Source organism: Glandiceps talaboti, chromosome 10 (genome assembly GCF_964340395.1).
Source record: "Glandiceps talaboti chromosome 10, keGlaTala1.1, whole genome shotgun sequence".
NCBI lineage: Eukaryota > Metazoa > Hemichordata > Enteropneusta > Spengelidae > Glandiceps > Glandiceps talaboti.
In genome coordinates this window covers 15,002,163-15,024,348 of record NC_135558.1, presented here as the reverse complement: position 1 = coordinate 15,024,348, position 22,186 = coordinate 15,002,163, and the positions used below count along the sequence as shown (strand labels likewise).

Here is a 22,186-nt window from a genome sequence, read left to right as displayed (position 1 = left end):
AAAATACATCCCCCAGTCTATTTTATGGGTTACACTTGTTTGGGGCAACACAACTTATCTGTAGGTCAGAACAACACCACTAGGGTGGTTTCCAAGAAAGAACACCCATAACTACACCTGATTTTATTATTTTATTTCATATGAAACTAATCATCTTGGATACAGAATTCAACATATGGCACCTGCATCAGAGATACAGAATTCAACATATGGCGACGTATCATATACAAATTCCATATCACAAATCAGACTATAGAATTTTAATTATAACGTTAAATCTTTATAACGGTCAAGTGTTCATATAAAATGTGATTAAAAGGGAATGCCATTAAAAAAAATAAGCAAAATGTATGTGATATGACATCATGATAGTCATAAGAAATAATTTCATGATGTCCTTATCACATAAAATTTCCTTGATTGCCAACAAGCACCAATTGAAACTCTTTTTCACCTCATATCACCTCTTTCAGCAGGTCTTAGCAGACATGCATATTAACTAGATGCACATTTTATATTCATGACTCCTAAATGCTTATCTCCTTCAGATAAATGAAAAAACTAATGCCATCGCGTGTTTGTAACACAGTGGATTTTAAATCACTTTCACATCAATCAATCAATCAATCAATCAATTAATCAAAACTCCAGAGCAATACTCAGTATTAATGAATGGTTAGACCACATCATAAGTTTTGTTTAAACAAGTAAGTCTTCAACTGCATTTTGAAATTGTATCCACTGAGAATAGATGCCTGGTGAATGTTGATTGTATTGCAGTGAGTTCCAACATTCTGGAGCAACATGTGATAGTCATTAATATTTGCTGAATGAAAATAATTCAATATATGCAATGATTAGAAATCGAATGACCCCGATATGTGAGAGATCTTCTTAGCATAATCGAGTTTTCAATTCTTTAAAACTTCTGATAATTCAATCAATAGGTTACTTCAAATTTTTGTTGCACATAATCACCACCAGTTATAGGAGGATATTTGTCACTTCCATCGATACATCGTATAACAGTGGCTGAATCAGGCTGGCTGAAGTAGGCCAATGATTGTCGACATGACGTTTTGGAAGCGATATCAGGTATGATGACACGATGAACCTGTAAACAAAAATGAGCAAGCTTAACATTTACCATTTCAAGTGAATAGCAAATTGCCAAATCAAAATACATGTAGTGAAGAAATTTCAAACAAATGAATATAGGGCTAAATAGTGGAGAATTAATATAATAATGTCTTTTTGAAGATATAGAACCCAGCCACAGTGTATTTTTTCAGATAAATATGGCCATCCTCCTGACCAAAGTGAGGAGTTGCATATGCCATGCATGACACATGTACATCACATTTGTGCCAAGTTTGAATGAAATGTAGTGAATATCAGAGACTGATAGACACACCATGATGCACTTACACACCAATGCACTGACATACATACTAGACCGATTGCAGCAGCCCCCTTTGAGCTTAGACTGTTGGAACTAACAGACTAAACAATGCACTGCTACAGTAACTCCTTAATCATCAAATGACCACAAAATTTGTTAACAATAAACATGGTTCTTACAACTGAAATCAGTTTATCTGTCGTCCACCTCTGCATCAGATCTGCAATATTCACAACGACTGTACCTTCTATGGGATTGGCTGGAATAAAGTTGCCATCTTTTGCTTTGAGCTGAGGGGGTAAATAAAAACACAATTATGTATTAAATATGAAATCTTGTCAACACTTTACCAGAGGTCAGAGGTAAGCCTTTATTTGGTGATGATGACGTATCACCATTTGAAAAGATTATAGTTCTGTCACTAAATTTGAAATAATATATATTCATTTTTGTAATATCAGAATAGATGTTTTCTTAGACTGACGAGTTACCTTTAGTCAGCACTATCAAAGAATAATATCTCAAATACCCACTACTGGTAACTGTTGGTGACATTCAATCAAACTGAAATTAAGAGTAACTGTTTATAATGTGGCATGTAGAGCATATAGCAACACCAACATCACTCTGGGCAATAAACTTGAGGCACTTTTGTCAACTTCCTTTTGGAGAATCATTTCATGATTTTACATAACTAGGATTACACATGATTGTAGATAAAAACCAAGATGAAATATTCATGACTCCTAAGTGCTTACTACCATTAATTAAAACAATGAATATTCATTTTCCCCTACTGCATATACATGTTGTGACATAAATGCCCATGGCATGGAACTAACCTGGACAATAAATGAGTTTCAGTTATTTTTTCTTGGCAATCAGGCATAATACAAGTGATATTGAGTCATGGAATGACTCTCCATGACCCAATTTTATTACAAAAATGTCCTTAATTCCTGGCATGGCATCACATGTTTGTTTTGAATCTATGAATTAATGATGCCAAAGTGAAATGTAGTATAATTCATCACTAATATAAACCCAATATCACTCTTGTGAAATTTCATTTATTTGATCATGATGGGCTCTTGATGAAAGTTATAATGCAGAAATTTTACTTTCTGAACTTATGTAACATTCTGAGGGACTTGCGACATAAAGTTAACTTTAAGTTCCAAAATAAATCTGACTGCAATAATTGCTCATTAAAAAAAAAAACTTACTTCAAGTCCACCATGATTGTCTTGGAAAAGTAGTGTAATAGATCCATAATCAGAATGTTCCCCACATCGTATTTGGTTTGGTTTAAGTTGTACATTTTCAGGAATAGGTGGGTAATACAATGTCCTCATCATCGTGTCATTTGCAGGTGTACCGGCAAGTTTATTTGCTTTCACAAACAAAAATGGGTCCTGAAAATTAATACAAACATATCAAGTGACTCCCTTTTAGTGTTGAAGTAGTCTAGAGTTCTAAACTGGTGCAGTATTACATTTACATATTAAAAACTTCATTGCTAATACCAGTCCAGTCAAGACGGTTACACAAGGTGTTAAATTTTGGTACTCCTCTGTAGTGAATGAAGCGCAAGGGCGGAGTAATCAATCACATACTTTTGGAGATAGCAGGCAAAATATGCTTTATTTACCACAAATATGGCTGCCATCTTGCTTTACAGTCTAAGACGTGCATATCCCTCATATGGTGAAACTCAAGTCATGATTAAAACACCCTCATCACTTGGAGTGATTGATTAAAAAAACTAACCCAAATTTGACCATTTGACCCTGAAGAAGACTGTCAAGGTCAAAGTCTTAAAAGAAAGCTCATGTTTGATAATATGAGAGTATGCACTTGAATGGCATCACTACGTATTACATCTATGAAAAAACCTATTTGAAACAGTTATGAATCAAGTACAATGACTTGTTTGTCAAGATATTGAAAGTCTTTGGGATGTTGACAGGATATGGTACATACTGATCAGCAAAATCAAGAAAAATCAATAAAAATGTGGTTCTTTACAGCAATTTAGGCAAGCCAATCATATCTCCTGTTTGGTATATAGGAGTGAACTAGTTCCTCAATATCTTTTATTCCTCACTATGTAACTGGACATAAATGAACGATAATAATTTCATTTCAGATGTGTTTTGTTTAGAAATCAACAATTTTAATTTCTTTCAATTGTCTGTCAGCTTTGATACATACCTCCAATTTCAATCCTCTTCCCATTATCTCCAACAGTCTGTTACACAGCACTGTACACTTGTCAAATAAATCACGCATCGCCTGTCTAAATTCTGGTACTTCGTCTGGTGCCTGTTTTAAATAACCTTGTCCATTACAATGTGACAATAACTTTGAAGCATTGATACAACATATCAAACCTAATGTATTTCATGTGGTGTGATAAGGCTAGGCATCAGGAATTCATCAAATACTTAAGATAGTTATCTATCTGTGTCTGTCTCTTTGTATGTATGTATGTATGTATGTATGTATGTATGTATGTATGTATGTATGTATGTATGTATGTATGCATGTGTGTGTGTATGTATGTATGTATGTATGTATGTATGTATGTATGTATGTATGTATGTATGTATGTATGTATGTATGTATGTATGACAGACTGAGACAGAAACTTAAAGACCGAAAGAGTGTAAAGACACAGAAATTATGATATTTGTAATATTACCAATAGAAGGTTCCCATGAACCCTTGCAAGAATCCCAAAGATGGCTGAATAACTATCAAACCCAGTAGGGTTTCTTTCCAAGATTTCAAAGTTGAATAAGATATTGTGACTTATTTTATCACACAAAATCTGTAAGTTGATACCAATAATCAAGTTGTGACTAGATAGACTTGTAATATTATTTGATTCATTGATATTTTACACCTACATGTACTTGTTCACAGAATCGCATATAGTTAAATGCTTCTTTGTAATCTCCTGGTCTTTCAGCTGGATTTAATCTGAAGAAAAAAAATATTCAGTCATTGAATTATTAGTTGTGCTAAAAATCATAACATGGCTGCAGCTTTTCATATGATATCAATACAAACATACACATTCAAAATGTGTGTGTTTGCTGGAACATGTATGATTTGTTTATTCTAAACAAGTCATTGAGAATGACATAATCCAGCTATGATTGGGTTTTAAGGAACTGGCAGTTTATGTTGTCATTTTCTTGATATCACTACTCTGATCATGCAATAACACTTGTGAACCTAAATCAAACAGACTTAGATATGTTGTGTCTGCTCGTTGGACATGGAACATGCCTACTCATGTTGTGTCTCCTCATTGGACATGGGACATGCCTATTCTTCAAGATGACGTGATGGAATAAACCATTCAACAATAAAGAATGGGTCGGGTATGGGGGGGGGGGGGCTGTTCAAGCATGTCTGTTATGGCTTTGGACATGAAAACTGCACCAACAAAATGGCTGCCAGGTAGCCATATCGGATTGTATCATGACGAAAATGGATATGCACATGTATGTTATAGAACACTGTCCTAATACCAACTTTGAATGAGATCTGTTCAAGCATGTCTGAGTTAATTATGGCTTTGGACATGGAAAATTCGCAAACAAAATGGCTGCCAGGCAGCCATATTGGATCGTATCACGACAAAAATGGATATGCACATGCGTGTCATAGGACACTGTGCTAATACCAACTTTGAATGAGATCTGTTCAAGCATGTCTCAGTTATGGCTTTGGACATAGAAAATTCGCAAACAAAATCGCTGCCAGGTGGCCATATTGGATCATATGAGGACAACAATGAATATTCACATGTATGTTATAGACCACTGTCCTAATACCAACTTTGCATGAGATCTGTTCAAGCGTGTCTGAGTTAATTATGGCTTTGGACATGGAAAATTTGCAAACAAAATGGCTGCTAGGCAGCCATATTGGATCGTATTACGACAAAAATGAATATGCATATGTGTGTCATAGAACACTGTGCTAATACCAACTTTGATAAGATCTGTTCAAGCATGTCTGATTTATGGCTTTGGACATGGAAAATTCGCAAACAAAATGGCTGCTAGGCGGCCATATTGGATCATATCGTATGTTGCCCCTGTGTCAAGTTTGAAAAAATCGGTCCAGGCATCTTCAAGAAACGGCTGCGGATGGACGGACGGACGGACGAACGCACGGACACACAGATGTACGGACAGACGGAACCCAATCCATAAGTTCCGGTCCCGTACTTCATCAGGCGGGGGCTAAAAATGATGGTATATTTCCATTTCTCAAGGGCCTTCAATAAGAATGTCAAGATTTGTAAATAAACTGGGTAAAAACAGGTAATCACCACATCTAAATAGTAATCAATTCAATTCATTTCAATTCAATTAAATCTTTATTATGATACACATACTACCAGAGAGAGTAATATGTACAACTTTTGAAAAAACTAAATTAAATTAAAAGGTTCACAATTGATAAAAGATGTACAATCAACTTGTGACATGGAGCTACTGAAGGGTTAGTCTTGCTGCTAGACATTCGGCTTTCTTCTGATACGATAAGCGAATGAAGTTTGCTGTGAGGGCTTGCTCGAATGTCTATCTAATGTCATTTTCGAACTTCACATTCTATTGAGATGACACACTGGTATGGCCGTGGACCATGTATGCATATATATATATATATATATATATGTGTGTGTGTGTGTGTTAATATATTCAAAATAAACACTGAAATTCCACAGTGTAATAAGATCATGTAAGTAATCAGAACATGTCTAAACAACACTTCTACTCTGTCTTTACATGTGTCTATCTTATTTGAAAGTTCCATTTCCAAATAAGCAATTATCTTCCATCTGACAACTTTAATTGTTCAACTTACGTTTCAACTTCAATCCCAACATACCCATCGTTACTTGAGTGGTCAAGTGGTCTGGCATGCTTCACCTTAACCTCTGTGGGTAACTCAAAAAATCGTCTTGAAATTGTGAAAGCATTTTTTATCTGCAAAATAATTATACCAAGTGCACATTATTTTACCATTTCCACAAAATGATGTTTTTTTTTACTGGCTGCATATGAGATATTACACAAAATATACAGATTCCTAGTTTTCTTTTAATTGTTTATACAGCAATGTTTTACACTGGGTGTTTTTTATTTGAGTGGTGTACCGCATTGCATCTGCTTGTGTGAGTCACCCTTTTACATTTTGTGTCTAGCTGATACACTACCCCTACACCCCCCCCCCCATCCACCACTCATTTCACTTGGGACTTGTTACCCTCTTTTTTCCAGCATGATCATATATTTAAGTCCCAACTATACCTGCAACGACGAGCACGCCACTGTGACCATGAGAAGTTTCAAGCAATATGTGCAAGATAAAACAACAGCAAAGCAAAGTCATTTTTCCATCTCTTTATACATACAACAGAACAGGTGGCATTGTGCAACATCGCACGTATCTCGTGTCACGTGGACAATCTAAAGCTGTCCCCAGGTTGACCCCATTAATACATAAAACTGCCTATATATGCTAATACATAGTACAATATAAATCTTTCTACCTGCAACACCTAAAATACGCAGTGTCAGTCCCTGGATGGGTGGGTACCCATGCTTGTTAGCGAAATTTCAAAAGTACCCCTTTTCCTCGAATATTTCAATGAAAATACCCCCTTTTTATAGTGGATCTAGGAGAAAATCACTGCAAAAAACAACCCATTAGCTCCGAAATCCGTGAGGTTTTACCTTCAAGGACACCTAATCCAAGAACAAGTGTTAATAGTTGACACATAGATGTACATGTATTATGCATACATGGTTGAATTTACCCCCAAAACACTAAGAAAATCCAACTATTATGTCAATAAAGAAACTGAGACATATAATATGGACGCCGGACGAACAGGGGCCCCGGAACCAAAAACTGCATTAGGCTAGACCTTTAATATCGCGAGTGCTCACCATTCTTTCATCGATTCCATGATTTGTCAAGTATACAAACCCAGTGTTAGTAAATGCATCGTGTACGTCATCAATCAGCTTCGGAAAAAGCTCACTATCCGGTGAATTTCTGTCAACGCTGTAGGCCGAGAAGTCCACCACTAGCACCTCGTTCGCCATTGTGATAGCGTTTACAATGTCACGTGACAGGATGAGGTCGTCGCAGGTCCAGTACATATGATAGTAAATAGTACATAACACTTCTTTGGCTTTGAAGTAAACAAGCTGAAGCAATTTCTACCTTTCTTTCTCTTTTTTTAAACTACCTACCCTATTTTCTGAAGATGTCATGTTATCGGAATGGAACATTTTTTGCCGTCATGTTTATTATCATTTTCTAAGAATAATATCAACATCATTATCTGAAAGAAACAAATCACAATATAATCTTCCTTTACACAACAACATTCCTTCATAATTTTCTATGAAATATTCATTAACTTCGAATGGACGTTTCCGAGTTTACGTTTGTGAAATGTATACTGTTTTTAAAACTTTAAAAAAGCATCTGCAAACACCTTAAAATGACCTTTTTTCAGTCAGTTCCCTTTGGATTTACTTCGAGAGTTTTCGGGTTTTTCTGGTCCCACCTAAACCACAGAATTTTGGGACGTCATAGAGGGACATTGTTAGCACGTAGCCTATGATGAGCTCGAGCGTAGTCAACAGGTGAATCAAACTCAACAGCACACACGTACATGTACACACACATGTGGAAAAGCAAGTGCGCATGTGCCAAGACACGTGGTGACTGTATGATGCATGCATGCAACGATTTGGCACAACATAACAAGATACTATGAAGGTTGATATATGTATTTTTTCAATATCCAATTGACTTGTGACCATGGGCACATGACTGACGGAGAATACTTATTAGTAATCACTGGAGTGCCTGTGTTTGTAAGTTGCAGACGGCGTCCTAACTGCAGTTGATTTTTGGTTGTTGTTTTTGTGGTGTTAAGCTTTTTCGCGCCGAGGTTTAAACTCAAAACTAAGCAGACAGAAAAAAATCTAGACCGATTTTTCTTTCTGTCTGTTTCATAATCAGCCCAAACAAACAGATAGAAAGAAGACCTTCACCTCTGTGCCTCTACTTGGTCCAATCAGACGATGAATTCGTGTCGATGTATTTTATTTTTTTCGACTACAACAGACAGACAATGAATTTGGGTCGAATTTTCTTTCTTTTATTTGTCTGTTTTACCTGAAACCCGAACAGACAGACAAACTCGAAGAACTAACCCCCAAACCCCTCGCTCGTCTACTCAAAACCCAATCAGACAAAACGAATTCGGGGCATTTTTTTCTGCCCGTTTGATGACCAACCCAAACAAGCAGACAGAAAGAAGAGCTACCCCTATATCTAAATCTAATCACAATGAATTCGGGTCAGTTATCTTTCTACTAGTTTGATAAACAACTACATGTACAACAAACAGACACAATGAATTTGGGTCACTTTTTTTTCTGACCCAATCAAACAGAAAGAGCTAGAACAACACAAATTCTGACAGTGATTCTGTCCTTGCCGGAAAGTCCCCCCCCCCCCATAATAATTATTACTGAAGGCTCCCTAGCCTCTTAATGATGAATGTGTTCGGATGCCTACCGTTTGCTGCCTATAGCCACCAGGCAAGAACACAATCACTGTCGGAATTCGACTTGTTCTATGCCAGTTCTCGACGAGTGGATCAAACTTTCGAACACTTGTGACAATATTTTACTACTTGTTTCGCCCTGACACGTACACAAACTTGTCTTCATTGTCAAATTATCAGAGACTCTATTGCTCTCTTTCAGAAGCCCACAACAAATTTTCCCTTCCTAATCCTTCAGCACCCCTTCCCAATCAAACGGTTCCCCCCTAAGATGACCTTTAAAGTCAAAATTTCATAATATACAAATTCCTAGGTTTCAGAAAATATATGGTGAAATGAGTCACAGACATTTAACCTTGTGACCCCGACCTGACTGTGATATCGTCAAAGAGCCGAGGGTAGCTACAAAATGGCATCCCATTCGCAGACTGAAATCCCAGTGATAGACTTCAGTGCGTACAGTTTAGACAAGGACACGGTATGTGATGAGGAGAAAGTACAATCATCATTAGTGGATGGAATACACCACGCGTTTAGTACCATAAGATTTATTTACTTGAAGAACCATGGCATACATCCAGAAAAGGTAAGCGGTGCTATTAAAGCTTGCAACTAGTAGATTGATTATCGTATTGGACTGGTACTCGACAAGGGCGAGACAAGGGTACTGTCACGATGGTGCTGTTAACCAATGTGGACGTGAAAAGACCCTGGGCCGGGTACGTATGGAAGTGGATGTATTTCAGTACATATTTTCAAGGCAAATCCTGACAGTTTACATGCAGATCCCAAGGAATGCTTCAACTATTTACCAAGGTTGAAACACAAGGTATGATGATAATATATAAATACTTAAATGTCCCCCCTAAACACATATACAAATAAAATATAAAAATATCAGAATTGATCAGATATTTTGGGTGACTTCGTTAATGTTTTCAGCAAACTAAATTTGATGGAGATACAGACAAAAAATAAATAAAATATATAGATATGTTTGAAATTTACTAAATATATGTATGGTAAACATGAAGTATGTATTTGATGTAAATAGATAGATGAGTGGATGTGTATGGATGAATGGGTGGGTGGGCGGAAAGACAGACAGACAGACAGACAGACAGACAAACATATATATTTGTGTATGTGTGCCTTTGTACCTAGGCCTGTTTAACTAGAATTAAGAAGTCTAAGATATTGTTTTCAAGATTCATGTAATAAATCAATTAATACACTGATATTACATGTATCGATATATTTTGTTGTTATTGCTGCACGAGCCAACGCCAGATGAAGATCTTACTGAGAGAAGTTTTGGGTGATTTCTATAATGGTTGCACCAAACTGAGTATGCGCCTCTTGGCGGTAATGGCCAAGGGTTTAAACATAGTAAGTTTATCCCCATTTACTGATATGAATAAGAATAGTAATATCCACTTTGACACATGCAAGAATACACGCATACATACATACATACATACATACATACATACATACATACATACATACATACATACATACATACATACACACACACAAAGACACACACACATACATACATACATACATACATACATACATATTGTTAACAGACATGGACGTGAAAAGCTCATGGGCATGTACGTATGCATGTGGGTGTATTTTACTGGTGTAATCGTTCGCAATACGTAAGATAGTGTTAAAAACTCCTTGGCCTCATGATGATATATAATATTATTAAAATGTGATATGGTGGAAGTTGCCAGATGTCTTTATTTACATCTATTTCCATCATTTTGTGTCGTTTCAGATTGGATGGTAAAGTCCAGTTTGCTGGTGGAGTAAGTTAGGATTTGTATTGATTCTGACAGTCCAAGTCCCTCTAGAAAATATGAATCAGAATAAGAATCGAGTCTCGACTTTCTCTGTCTGTAAGCAGGATTATTACCGCCATGGGGAGTGTTGGTAGACCGACAGATCAGCGGTTGTGGCCGCTGTCTATTATTTCATAATATTAAAAGAGAGAGAGAGAGAGAGAGAGAGAGAGAGAGAGAGAGAGAGAGAGAGAGAGAGAGAGAGAGAGAGAGAGAGAGAGAGAAGAGAAAGAGAGAGAGAGAGAGAGAGAAAGAGAGAGAGAGAGAGAGAGGGAGAGAGAGAGAGAGAGAGAGAGAGAGAGAGAGAGAGAGAGAGAGAGAGAGAGAGAGAGCCTTGTCTTGTTGCTAGGCATATTTGCATACATTTTCGGGAATCATTATTCACTTGCCTACCCTTCCTAGTTTTCAACTTTGCAACATAAACCATCATTTGGATGTTGCTATGGGCATGGTCTTGTTGCTAGGCATATTAACATATATAATTTGATTCTTTGTTCACTTACCTACCTGTCACTATGTTGTTATCCTTGTAATATGCATTATCACTTCACTGCTGCTGCTAATGGCATGGCCTTGATTGCTTGGACCAGTTGTGTCAAATTATTTTGAACAAAAACTGCAGATAATACCTCCAGAAACTGATGGGATGCTAAAATCGTGACTACATCTTCATGTACATATCCCTATAGGCATCCAAATTAAATTTCATCCCAATTTTCCTCAGTACTTTTGAATTAAAGATTATGACAAAAATGACATTTTAACCCTAATTTGCATATCACTGATGGAATCATCAGGTCATGTTCATTTTTTTAACTGAACAGCCCTGAGAACCCTCCCACCAAATTTCAGCCAAATCTGCTCAGTAGTATTTGAATTACAGATTTTTCACCAAAAAGACACATTTTTAGCCCTAATTTGCATATCACTGATGAGATCATCATATCAAGAATACATTTTAATCTAAACACCCCTTAAAACATTCCCACAGCATCTCAGCCACATCTGTTCTGTAATTTTGGAATTATAGACTTTTGACCAAAAGCGCACAGTTAGCCCTAATTTACATATCACTGATAAGATCATATTGTCATGGACAATTCTTAAACTAAACAACCCCAAGAACATTCCCACAAAGGTTCAGTCAAATCTGCCCTGCAGTTTTGGAGGTTAAGTTATTTTTACCCAAAATGCACATCTCTTTTGTAATCATTTTCATTTGAGATAATGTAATGTCCCCACCAAATACCAAGGCAACCGGTCCCTAGGTTTTTTACTTTTTAAGTCGTTTACATACACACAGACACACAAACAGACACTTCACCATGCCTATAACACTCCTTAACCTCAGTTCAGTTGAGCTAAAAAAATATCCCCCCCCCCCCCAGTCTATTTTATGGGTTACACTTGTTTGGTACAACACAAATTATCTGTAGGTCAGAACAACACCACTGGGGTGGTTTTCAAGAAAGAACACCCATAACTACACCTGATTTTATTATTTTATTTCATATGAAACTAATCATCTTGGATACAGAATTCAACATATGGCACCTGCATCAGAGATATAGAAATCAATGTATCATATACAAATTCCATATCACAAATCAGACTATAGATTTTTAACTATAACGTTAAATCTTTATAACGCTCAAGTGTTCATATAAAATGTGATTAAAAGGGAATGCCATTAAAAAAAATAAGCAAAATGTATGTGATATGACATCATGATAGTCATAAGGAATAATTTCATGATGTCCTTATCACATAAAATTTCCTCGATTGCCAACAAGCACCAAATTGAAACTCTTTTTCACCTCACATCACCTTTCAGCAGGTCTTAGCAGACATGCATATTAACTAGATGCACATTTTATATTCATGACTCCTAAAAGCTTGTCTCCTTCAGATAGATGACTATGCAGTTCATTTTAAAAACTAATGCCATCGCTTGTTTGTAACACAGTGGATTTTACATCACTTTCACACCAATCAATCAATCAATCAATCAATCAATCAATCAAATAATCAAAACTCCAGCAATACTCAGTATTAATGAATGGTTAGACCACGTCATAAGTTTTGTTTAAACAAGTAAGTCTTCAACTGCATTTTGAAATTGTATCCACTGAGAATAGATGTCTGGTGAATGTTGATTGTATTGCAATGAGTTCCAACATTCTGGAACAACATGTGAGAGTCATTAATATTTGCTGAATGAAAATAAATTAATATATACAATGATTAGAAATCCAATGACCCTGATAGGTGAGAGATCTTCTTAGCATAATCGAGTTTTCAATTCTTTAAAACTTCTGATAATTCAATCAATAGGTTACTTCAAATTTTTGTTGCAAATAATCACCACCAGTTATAGGAGGATATTTGTCATTTCCATCGATACATCGTACTACAGTGGCTGAATCAGGATGGCTGAAGTAGGCCAACGATTGTCGACATGACGTTTTGGAAGCTGCGATATCAGGTATGACAACACGATGAACCTGTAAACAGAAATGAGCAAGCTTAACATTTACCATTTCAAGTGAATAGCAAATTGCCAAATCAATATACATGTAGTGAAGAAATTTTAAACAAATCAATATAGGGCTAAATAGTGGAGAATTATTATAATAATGTCTTTTTTGAAGATATAGAACCCAGCCACGGTGTATTTTTTCAGATAAATATGGCCATCCTTCTGACCAAAGTGAGGAGTTGCATATGCCACGCATGGCACATGTATATCACATTTGTGCCCAGGAAGTTTGGATTTGAATTTAGTGCATATCAGAGACTGATAGATACACCATGATGCACTCACACACCAATGCACTAACATACAGACTAGACCGATTGCAGCAGCCCCCTTTGAGCTTAGACTGTTGGGACTAACAGACTAAACAATGCACTGCTACTCCTTAATCATCGAATGATCACAATATTTGTTAACAATAAACATGGTTCTTACAGTTGAAATCAGTTTATCTGTCGTCCACCTCTGCATCAGATCTGCAATATTCACAACGACTGTACCTTCTATGGGATTGGCTGGAATAAAGTTGCCATCTTTTGCTTTGAGCTGAGGGGTTAAATAAAAACACAATTATGTATTAAATATGAAATCTTGTCATCATTTTACCAGAGGTCAGCCTTCAAATATATATATATTTGGTGATGATGGCGTATCACCATTTGAAAAGATTATAGTTCTGTTACTAAATTTCAAATAATATATATTCATTTTTGTAATATCAATATAGATGTTTTCTTAGACTGACGAGTTACCTTTAGTCAGTACTATCAAAGAATAATATTTCAAATACCCACTACTAGTAACTGTTGGTGACATTCAATCAAACAGAAATTAAGAGTAACTGTTGATAATGTGGCATTTATAGCATATAGCAGCACCAGCAAACATTTGTGTTTTGCTGTCAACCAAGCCCATACTAGTATTGCAATATTCATTGTGGTTCTGGTTAAGGGGAACGTCACTCTGGGCAATAAACTTAAGGCAGTTCTGTCAACTTCCTCTTGGAGAATCATGTCATGATTTTACATTACTGGGATTACGCATGATTGTAGATAAAAACCAAGATGAAATATTCATGACTCCTAAGTGCTTACTACAATTAATTAAAGCAATGAATATTCATGTTCCCCTACTGCATATACATGTTGTGACACAAATGCCCATGGCATGGAACTAACCTGGACAATAAATGAATTTCAGTTATTTTTTCTTGGCAATCACTCATAATGCAAGTAATGTTGAGTCATGAAATGACTCTCAATGACCCAAATGTTATTACAAAAATGTCTTTAATTCTTGGCATGGCATCACCTGTTTGCTTTGAATCTATGAATTAATGATGGCAAAGTGAAATGTAGCATAGTTCATCACTAATCTAAACCCAATATCACTCTTGTGAAATTTCATTTATTTGATCACGAAGGGCTCTTGACATAAGTTATAATGTAGAAATTTTACTTTCTGAATTTATGTAACATTCTGAGAGACTTCCAACATAAAGTTAACTTTAAGTTCCAAAATAAATCTAACTGCAGTTATTGCTCATTAAAAATAATACTTACTTCGAGTCCACCATGATTGTCTTGGAAGAGTAGTGTGAGAGATCCATAATCAGAATGTTCCCCACATCGTATTTGGTTTGGTTTAAGTTGTATATTTTCAGGAATAGGTGGGTAATACAATGTCCTCATTGTCGTGTCATTTGCAGCTGTACCGGCAAGTTTATTTGCTTTCACAAACAAAAACGGGTCCTGAAAGTTAATACAAACATATCAAGTGACTCCCTTTTAGTGTTGAAGTAGTCTAGAGTTCTAAACTGGTGCAGTATTACATTTACATATTAAAAACTTCATTGCTAATACCAGTCTTGTCAAAATGGTTACAAAATGTGTTAAATTGTGGTGCTCCTCTGTAGTGAACGAAGCACAAGGGCACATGTCAGTAGTAATCCATCACAAACTGACAGGCTGTCATCATCGCTCATTAATATTCATTTGATACTGAAACGTTTTTGACCTTTCTAATATTTCTAGGACTGCACTAATATGCAAATGTCCAACCAGGACTCCACCTTGAATCTGCTTAAGTTAAAATCAAGCGGGGATGCGACGACGTCATCGTGTTTATATGAACACGGTTGGGGGAGCACAGATATATGTGTTCGAACAACCGTCTTGACAAGACTGGTATTAGTAATGAAGTTTTTAATACGTAATACTGTACCAGTTTAGAACTCTAGACTAGTGCTGAATTGGGGTGCTAGTTATACAAACAGTACATTTATCAAATGTACAATAGTCTCAGTAGCTGAAACTTTCCACAATTTTTATATTTTGCACTTTGAACAAGCCTTCATTGAAGACATAGACCCAAACTGGTGTGTTATATTGCAAAGTTATAGTGCAAATTTTAATGATGTTTCTAGATACAAAAGTTCATATCTTATTGACCAATTTGTTAGTTGATTTTTATTTTTTTGACCTTGAATATAGTGATCATGGTAAAAGGTCAAGACATAAACATAAATCTTATCTATGGAGTATATATATTTAAAGAGTCTTTGTTTATTCAACTTCTTAAGTTAACATAGAAAGAAAAATTTAACCTTTAAAATGTTTGTCAAGGTCAAAGGTTAGTGTCTCATTAGAAAGCTCACTATTGATAATGTCAGGGTAGACAGTTGAACGGTGTCCATACTTTTGGAGATAGCAGGCAAAATATGCTTTTTTTATCACAAATATACATGTAGCTGCCATGTTGCTATACAGTCCAAGGTTGTGAAATTAAGTGACGTGCATATCCCTCATATAGTGAAACTCAAGTCATGATTAAAACACCATCATCACTTGAAATGATTGATTCAAAAAGCTAACCCAAATTTGGCCATTTGACCCTGAAAAAGACTGTCAAGGTCAAAGTCTTAAAAGAAAGATCATGTTTGATAATATGAGTGTATGCACTTGAATGGCATCACTACGTATTACATCAATGAATAAACCTATATGAAACAGTTATGAATCAAGTACGATGACTTGTATGTCAAATATTGTAAGTCTGTGGGATGTTGATAGGATTTGGCATTTCCTGATCAGTAAAATCAAGAAAAATGTGGTTCCTTACAGCAATTTAGGCAAGCCTATCATATCTCCTGTTTGGTATATAGGTGTAAACAAGTTCCTCAATCTCTTTTATTCCTCACTATGGAACTGGACATAAATGAATGATAATAATTTTATTTCAGATGTGTTTTGTTTAGATATCAAAATTCTTAATTTGTTACAATTGTCTGTCAGCTTATCATTAACTTTGATACATACCTCCAATTTCAAACCTCTTCCCATTATCTCCAACAGTCTGTTACACAGCACTGTACACGTGTCAAATAGATCCTGCATCGCCTGTTTAAATTCTGGTACTTCGTCTGGTGTCTGTTTTAAATAACATCGTCCATTGCAATGTGTCAATAACTTTGAAGCATTGATACAACATATCAAACCTAATGTGTTTCATGTGGTGTGATAAGGCTAGGTATCAGGAATTCATCAAATACTTAACCATTGGTTATCTATCTGTGGCTGTCTCTTTGTATGTATGTATGTATGTATGTATGTATGTATGTATGTATGTATGTATGTATGTATGTATGTATGTATGTATGTATATGTATGTATGTATGTATGTATGTATGTATGTATGTATGTATGTATGTATGCATGTATGTATGTATGTGTGTGTATATTTTATATGTATGTATGTATGTATGTATGTATGTATGTATGTATGCATGAGTGTATCATGTGTATGTATGTATGTATGTATGTATGTATGTATGTATGTATGTATGTATGGATGTATGTATGGATGTATGTATGTATGCATGTATGTATGTATGTATGTATGTATGTGTGTGTATATTTTATATGTATGTATGTATGTATGTATGTATGTATGTATGTATGTATGTATGTGTGTGTGTGTATGTGTGTATGTATATATGTATGACAGATAGAGACAGAAATATAAAGACCGAAAGAGTGTAAAGACACAGAAATTATGATATTTGTAATATTACCAGTAGAAGGTTCCCATGAACCCTTGCAAGAAATCCAAAAGATTTCAAAGTTGAATAAGATATTGTGATTCATTTTATCACACAAAACCTGTAAGTTGATACCAATAATCAAGCTGTGACTAGATAGACTTCTAATATTATTTGATTCATTGATATTTTACACCTACTTGTTCACAGAATCGCATACAGTTAAATGCTTCTTTGTAATCTCCTGGTCTTTCAGATGGATTTAATCTGAAAAAAGATTCAGTCATTGAATTATTAGTTGTGCTAAAAATCATAACATGGCTGCAGCTTTTCATATGATATCAATACAAACATACACATTCAAAATGTCTATGTTTGCTGGAACATGCATGATTTAATTATTCTAAATGATGGTATAATTCCATTTATGAAGGGCCTTCCATAAGAATGTCAAGATTTGTAAATAAACTGGGTAAACACAGGTAATTACCATATCTAAATAGTAATTCATTTCAATTCAATCTTTATTATGATACACATACTACCAGAGAGTGTGGTATGGTACAACTTTTGAAAAAACTAACTTAAATTAAAAGGTTCACAATTGATAAAAGATGTACAATCAACTTGCGACATGGAGCTACTGAAGGGTTAGTCTTGCTGCTAGACGTTCGGCTTTCTTCTGATACGATAAGCAAATGAAGTTCACAGTGAGGGCTTGCTTGAACGTCTAGCTAATGTCAATTTCAAACTTCACATTCTATTGAGTGACATATCGGTATGGCCGTGGACCATGTATGCATATATATATGTTAATATATTCAATAACCCATGACCTCTATAATGCTAATGCTTTATAATACTAATGTCCAATATCAGGTAATGATAACAAATTACTAACTATTATGTCTTATTAGTTTATGGTAATTGTGAGTTTGATGAGTGTGTACACATTGACATTCACACATTTCAGTTAAGGCATTGGTGGTTATTTTTACAAGCCCCTGAATATGAATGAAAAACATAGCTATTGTTCTCTGTTTGTCATCCCTGAACTACAGAGATGACTTTTGCTAGACCTCAGATGTCGTATTGTATTGGAAGAACATCCAAGGTCTGGCAGCTAGACTACTGAAGGGTCAGCATATATTACCATATATTATGTATTGTCATATATTAGCATATATTAGCATATATTAGCATTAGCATTTTTTCAAAAATAAGCAAGATCAAGATAATCACTATGTTCAGTCTGCACCATATGTGTCATTTTTCCATAAATATAAATGTCACTTTGTCTATAAATGGTTTGAATACAAGTTACCACTTGTGTTGATACAGTTTGTATCACAAACCACTTGTTGTACATTCAACAACAAACTTTGTCATTCATTTTTTTACCATTTTGTAAATTACTGAGTAAGTGAGTTACACAATGTTTTTTTTTGACATTTGTTTCCAGCAGAAAAATATAGCAAAGTAATTGTGTTATTGAAAACAAAAGTCAAATGTACTACTGTGGAAACCAAACATTCAGCTTATTAAGATAGCCACACACTAACACTATAGTCGTTTTGATGTGGTATGTTACACAAGTGGGTGATTGTGGTGCCTCAGTTGTGTGAATACAATCACTCTGTATTCAAGTTATAGCTAAAATGAGGTAGGCTTGGTGTTTCACTCATTGACATTATGTTTTTGACACACAGCTACACATATTTCAACTCTAGACTAGCAATAACAGAGACACAATAAACACAGCATGATCCTTTGCCCAATCACATTGAAAATTGATAAGCATCGCTATTCTTTCACACTGCAGTCAAACACAGGCTTCTAATGAAAACATTACACATGCGCTTGATGGTTTTAATGGCTTCAATTGGTTATTTTCTAACTCATAATCAACATTTCAACTTGATTACTTCTACATCTCGACTGTGCACGGCACCAATGTAATTGTTTCTCTTGCATTTGAAGTTGTCTGAGAGTGTATATTAAATGTCATGTCATGTGAGTGAAAAACCTGACCGACATCATTTTAGCTGTAATGTAAACACTGAAATTCCACAATGTAATAAGATCATGTAAGTCATCAGAACATGTCTCAACAATAGTTCTACTCTGTCTGTACAGTGTCTATCTTATTTGAAAGTTCCATTTCCACTCTTTTAAATACCCAATAAGCAATAATCTTCCATATGACAACTTTAATTGTTCAACTTACGTTTCAACTTCAATCCCAACATACCCATCATTACTTGAGTAGTCAAGTGGTCTGGCATACTTCACCTTAACCTCTGTGGGTAACTCAAAAAATTGTCTTGAAATTGTGAAAGCATTTTTTATCTGCAAAATAATTATATCAAGTGCACATTATTTTACGATTTCCACAAAATGATGGTTTTTTACTGGCTGCATATGAGATATTACACAAAAAACACAGATTTCTAGTTTTCATTTAATATGTTTATACAACCATGCATTACACTGGGTGTTTTTTATTTGAGTGGTGTACTGCATTGCATCTGCTTGTGTGAGTCACTCTTTTACTTTTTGTGTCTAGCTGATACACTACCCCTACCCCCCCCTCCACCCCTCATTTCACTTGGGACTTGTTACCCTCTTTTTTCCAGCAGGATCATACATTTGAGTCCCAACTATACCTGCAACGACTAGCATGCGCCACTGTGACCATGAGAAGTTTCAAGCAATATGTGCAAGATAAAACAACAGCAAAGCAAAGCCTTTTTTTCCATCTGAATAGACACCGTCTCTTTATACATACTTTGTCTTTGCTAACAGCCTAACAGGTGGCATTATGCAATACCGCACGTGTCACGTGGACAATTTAAAGCTGTCCCCGAGTTGACCCCATTAATACATGAAACTGCCTATGTTAATACATAGTACAATATAAATCTTTCTACCTGCAACACCTAAAATCTGCATTATACACATTAGTTTAGTAACAGTGCCCAGCGACAGTGTCAGTCCCTGGATGGGTGGGTACCCATGCTTGTTACTGTTAGCGAAATTTCAAATGTACCCATTTTGCTTGAATATTTCAATGAAAAATGCCCCCTTTTTATAGTGGATCTTGGAGGAAATCACTGCAAAAAACAACCTATTATCTCCGAAATCCGGGAGGATTTACCTTCAAGGACACCTAATCCATACACTGCACGTACACTGTTTACCCTTACTATTCCTACCACTATTCTCGAAGGGTGATCTGAAAAAGTACCCCCTTTTTACGATCCTAGATGGCTGACGAAAAACACACCCTTTTCGTGAAGTTGTAACAAGCATGCGTACCCACTTCGTATGGGACTGTCACCACAGGGACACAGCGGGAGTGAATTGGTTAGAGGAGTCTTATTTATCTCCGGGAGTAGGTGGCATATATGTCATTTACGACAAGCTGTACTGAGAACAAGTGTTAATAGTTGACACATGGATGTATTATGCATCCGTGGTTGCATAAACACTCAGAAAATCAAACTAGTATGTCAATAAAGAGACATGTATGGACGAACAGGGGACCCGGAAGCAAAATCTGCATTAGGCTAGACTTTATCTCGAGTGCTCACCGTTCTTTCATCGATTCCGTGATTTTTCAAGTATACAAACCCAATGGTTGTAAATGCATCGTGTACGTCATCAATCAGCTTCGGAAAAAGTTCACTATCTGGTGAATTTCGGTCAACACTGTAGGCCGAGAAGTCCACCACTGGCACCTCCGAGTCGTTCGCCATTGTGGGAGTGTTTACCAATGTCACGTGACAGGATGAGGTCATCGCAGGTCAAGTACGTATGACGTACTTGATGTACGTAAATAGTACATAACACTTATTTGGCTTTGACTTAAACAAGCTGAGGCAATTTCTTTCTTTCTTTCTTTCCTTTTTAAACTATCTACCCTATTTTCTGAAGATGTCATGTTATCGGAATGGAACATTTTTTGCCGTCATATTTATTATCATTTTCTAAGTATAATATCAACATCATTATCTGAAAGAAACAAATCACAATATAATCTTCCTTTTACATACCATCATTCCTTCATAATTTTCTATGGAATATTCATTAACTTCGAATGGACGTTTCCGGGTTTTCCTTTCCCTTCCAAAGGAATTCCTGCAAATTCTTCATTGTTGAATACAATTAACATCTTTGTCATAATGTATGTACAAAATAGCCTAATTACCGAAATCATTAATTCTGCAAATGACACTTTACAACTAAAAGCTACGTTAACAAGCTTTATGGGACATTGCAATTTGTAATGGTTGATGTCTGTACCAAATCATATGGAATCTGAATATTTATAATCAGTATTTACCAGTTATAAATATATGTGTAATGACACCTGTCAGAGATTTTCAGCTCACCAAGTCACCATCCTAGTATCGGGTAATCGGGTATGCTTTCACTAACTGACATACATAATCTATAATCTACACCGTGATATTTGAGATGAATTGATCCTATTCGACCAAGGCTTTGCCCTCCAGTGTGTGGCTTCAGCTGTTTATTTCTTTAACCAGGTTATTCCCTTACTACTTTATAAATTAAATGATTTAATTGTTTCATGTAACAGAACTCGATGTATTAGTAACGGTTTGATCATTTTGTGTTACATATTGTTATGGTCCACTGACTGTACTGGCTTCAGAAGCTACATACAGGCTATGTTTATGCAATATGCACTAGAAAAAAACCCAGTTATATAACT

General features: G+C 35.7%; 2 protein-coding genes across 3 annotated transcripts; both read right to left on the bottom strand.

The window, feature by feature from the left end:
• Positions 1 to 287: 287 nt before the first annotated feature.
• LOC144440546 (uncharacterized) lies at positions 288 to 7,539 on the bottom strand. Of its 2 annotated transcripts, none has more exons than XM_078129923.1 (7): positions 7,381 to 7,539; positions 6,293 to 6,414; positions 4,315 to 4,387; positions 3,617 to 3,727; positions 2,629 to 2,817; positions 1,582 to 1,692; positions 288 to 1,114 (listed from the first exon to the last, which is right to left on the bottom strand). In XM_078129923.1, the coding sequence occupies exons 1-7, from the start codon at positions 7,537 to 7,539 to the stop codon at positions 941 to 943; spliced, it is 939 nt and encodes a 312-aa protein (XP_077986049.1). In that variant the 3' UTR covers positions 288 to 940. The 2 variants fall into 2 exon arrangements, with proteins under 2 accessions (XP_077986049.1, XP_077986050.1); XM_078129924.1 differs by having other exon boundaries at positions 4,321 to 4,387.
• Positions 7,540 to 12,402: 4,863 nt separating this feature from the next.
• Positions 12,403 to 21,206, bottom strand: LOC144440545 (uncharacterized). Its single transcript, XM_078129922.1, has 7 exons — positions 21,042 to 21,206; positions 19,676 to 19,797; positions 17,649 to 17,715; positions 16,727 to 16,837; positions 14,972 to 15,160; positions 13,845 to 13,955; positions 12,403 to 13,377 (listed from the first exon to the last, which is right to left on the bottom strand). The coding sequence occupies exons 1-7, from the start codon at positions 21,204 to 21,206 to the stop codon at positions 13,201 to 13,203; spliced, it is 942 nt and encodes a 313-aa protein (XP_077986048.1). The 3' UTR covers positions 12,403 to 13,200.
• Between the last annotated feature and the right edge of the window lie 980 nt (positions 21,207 to 22,186).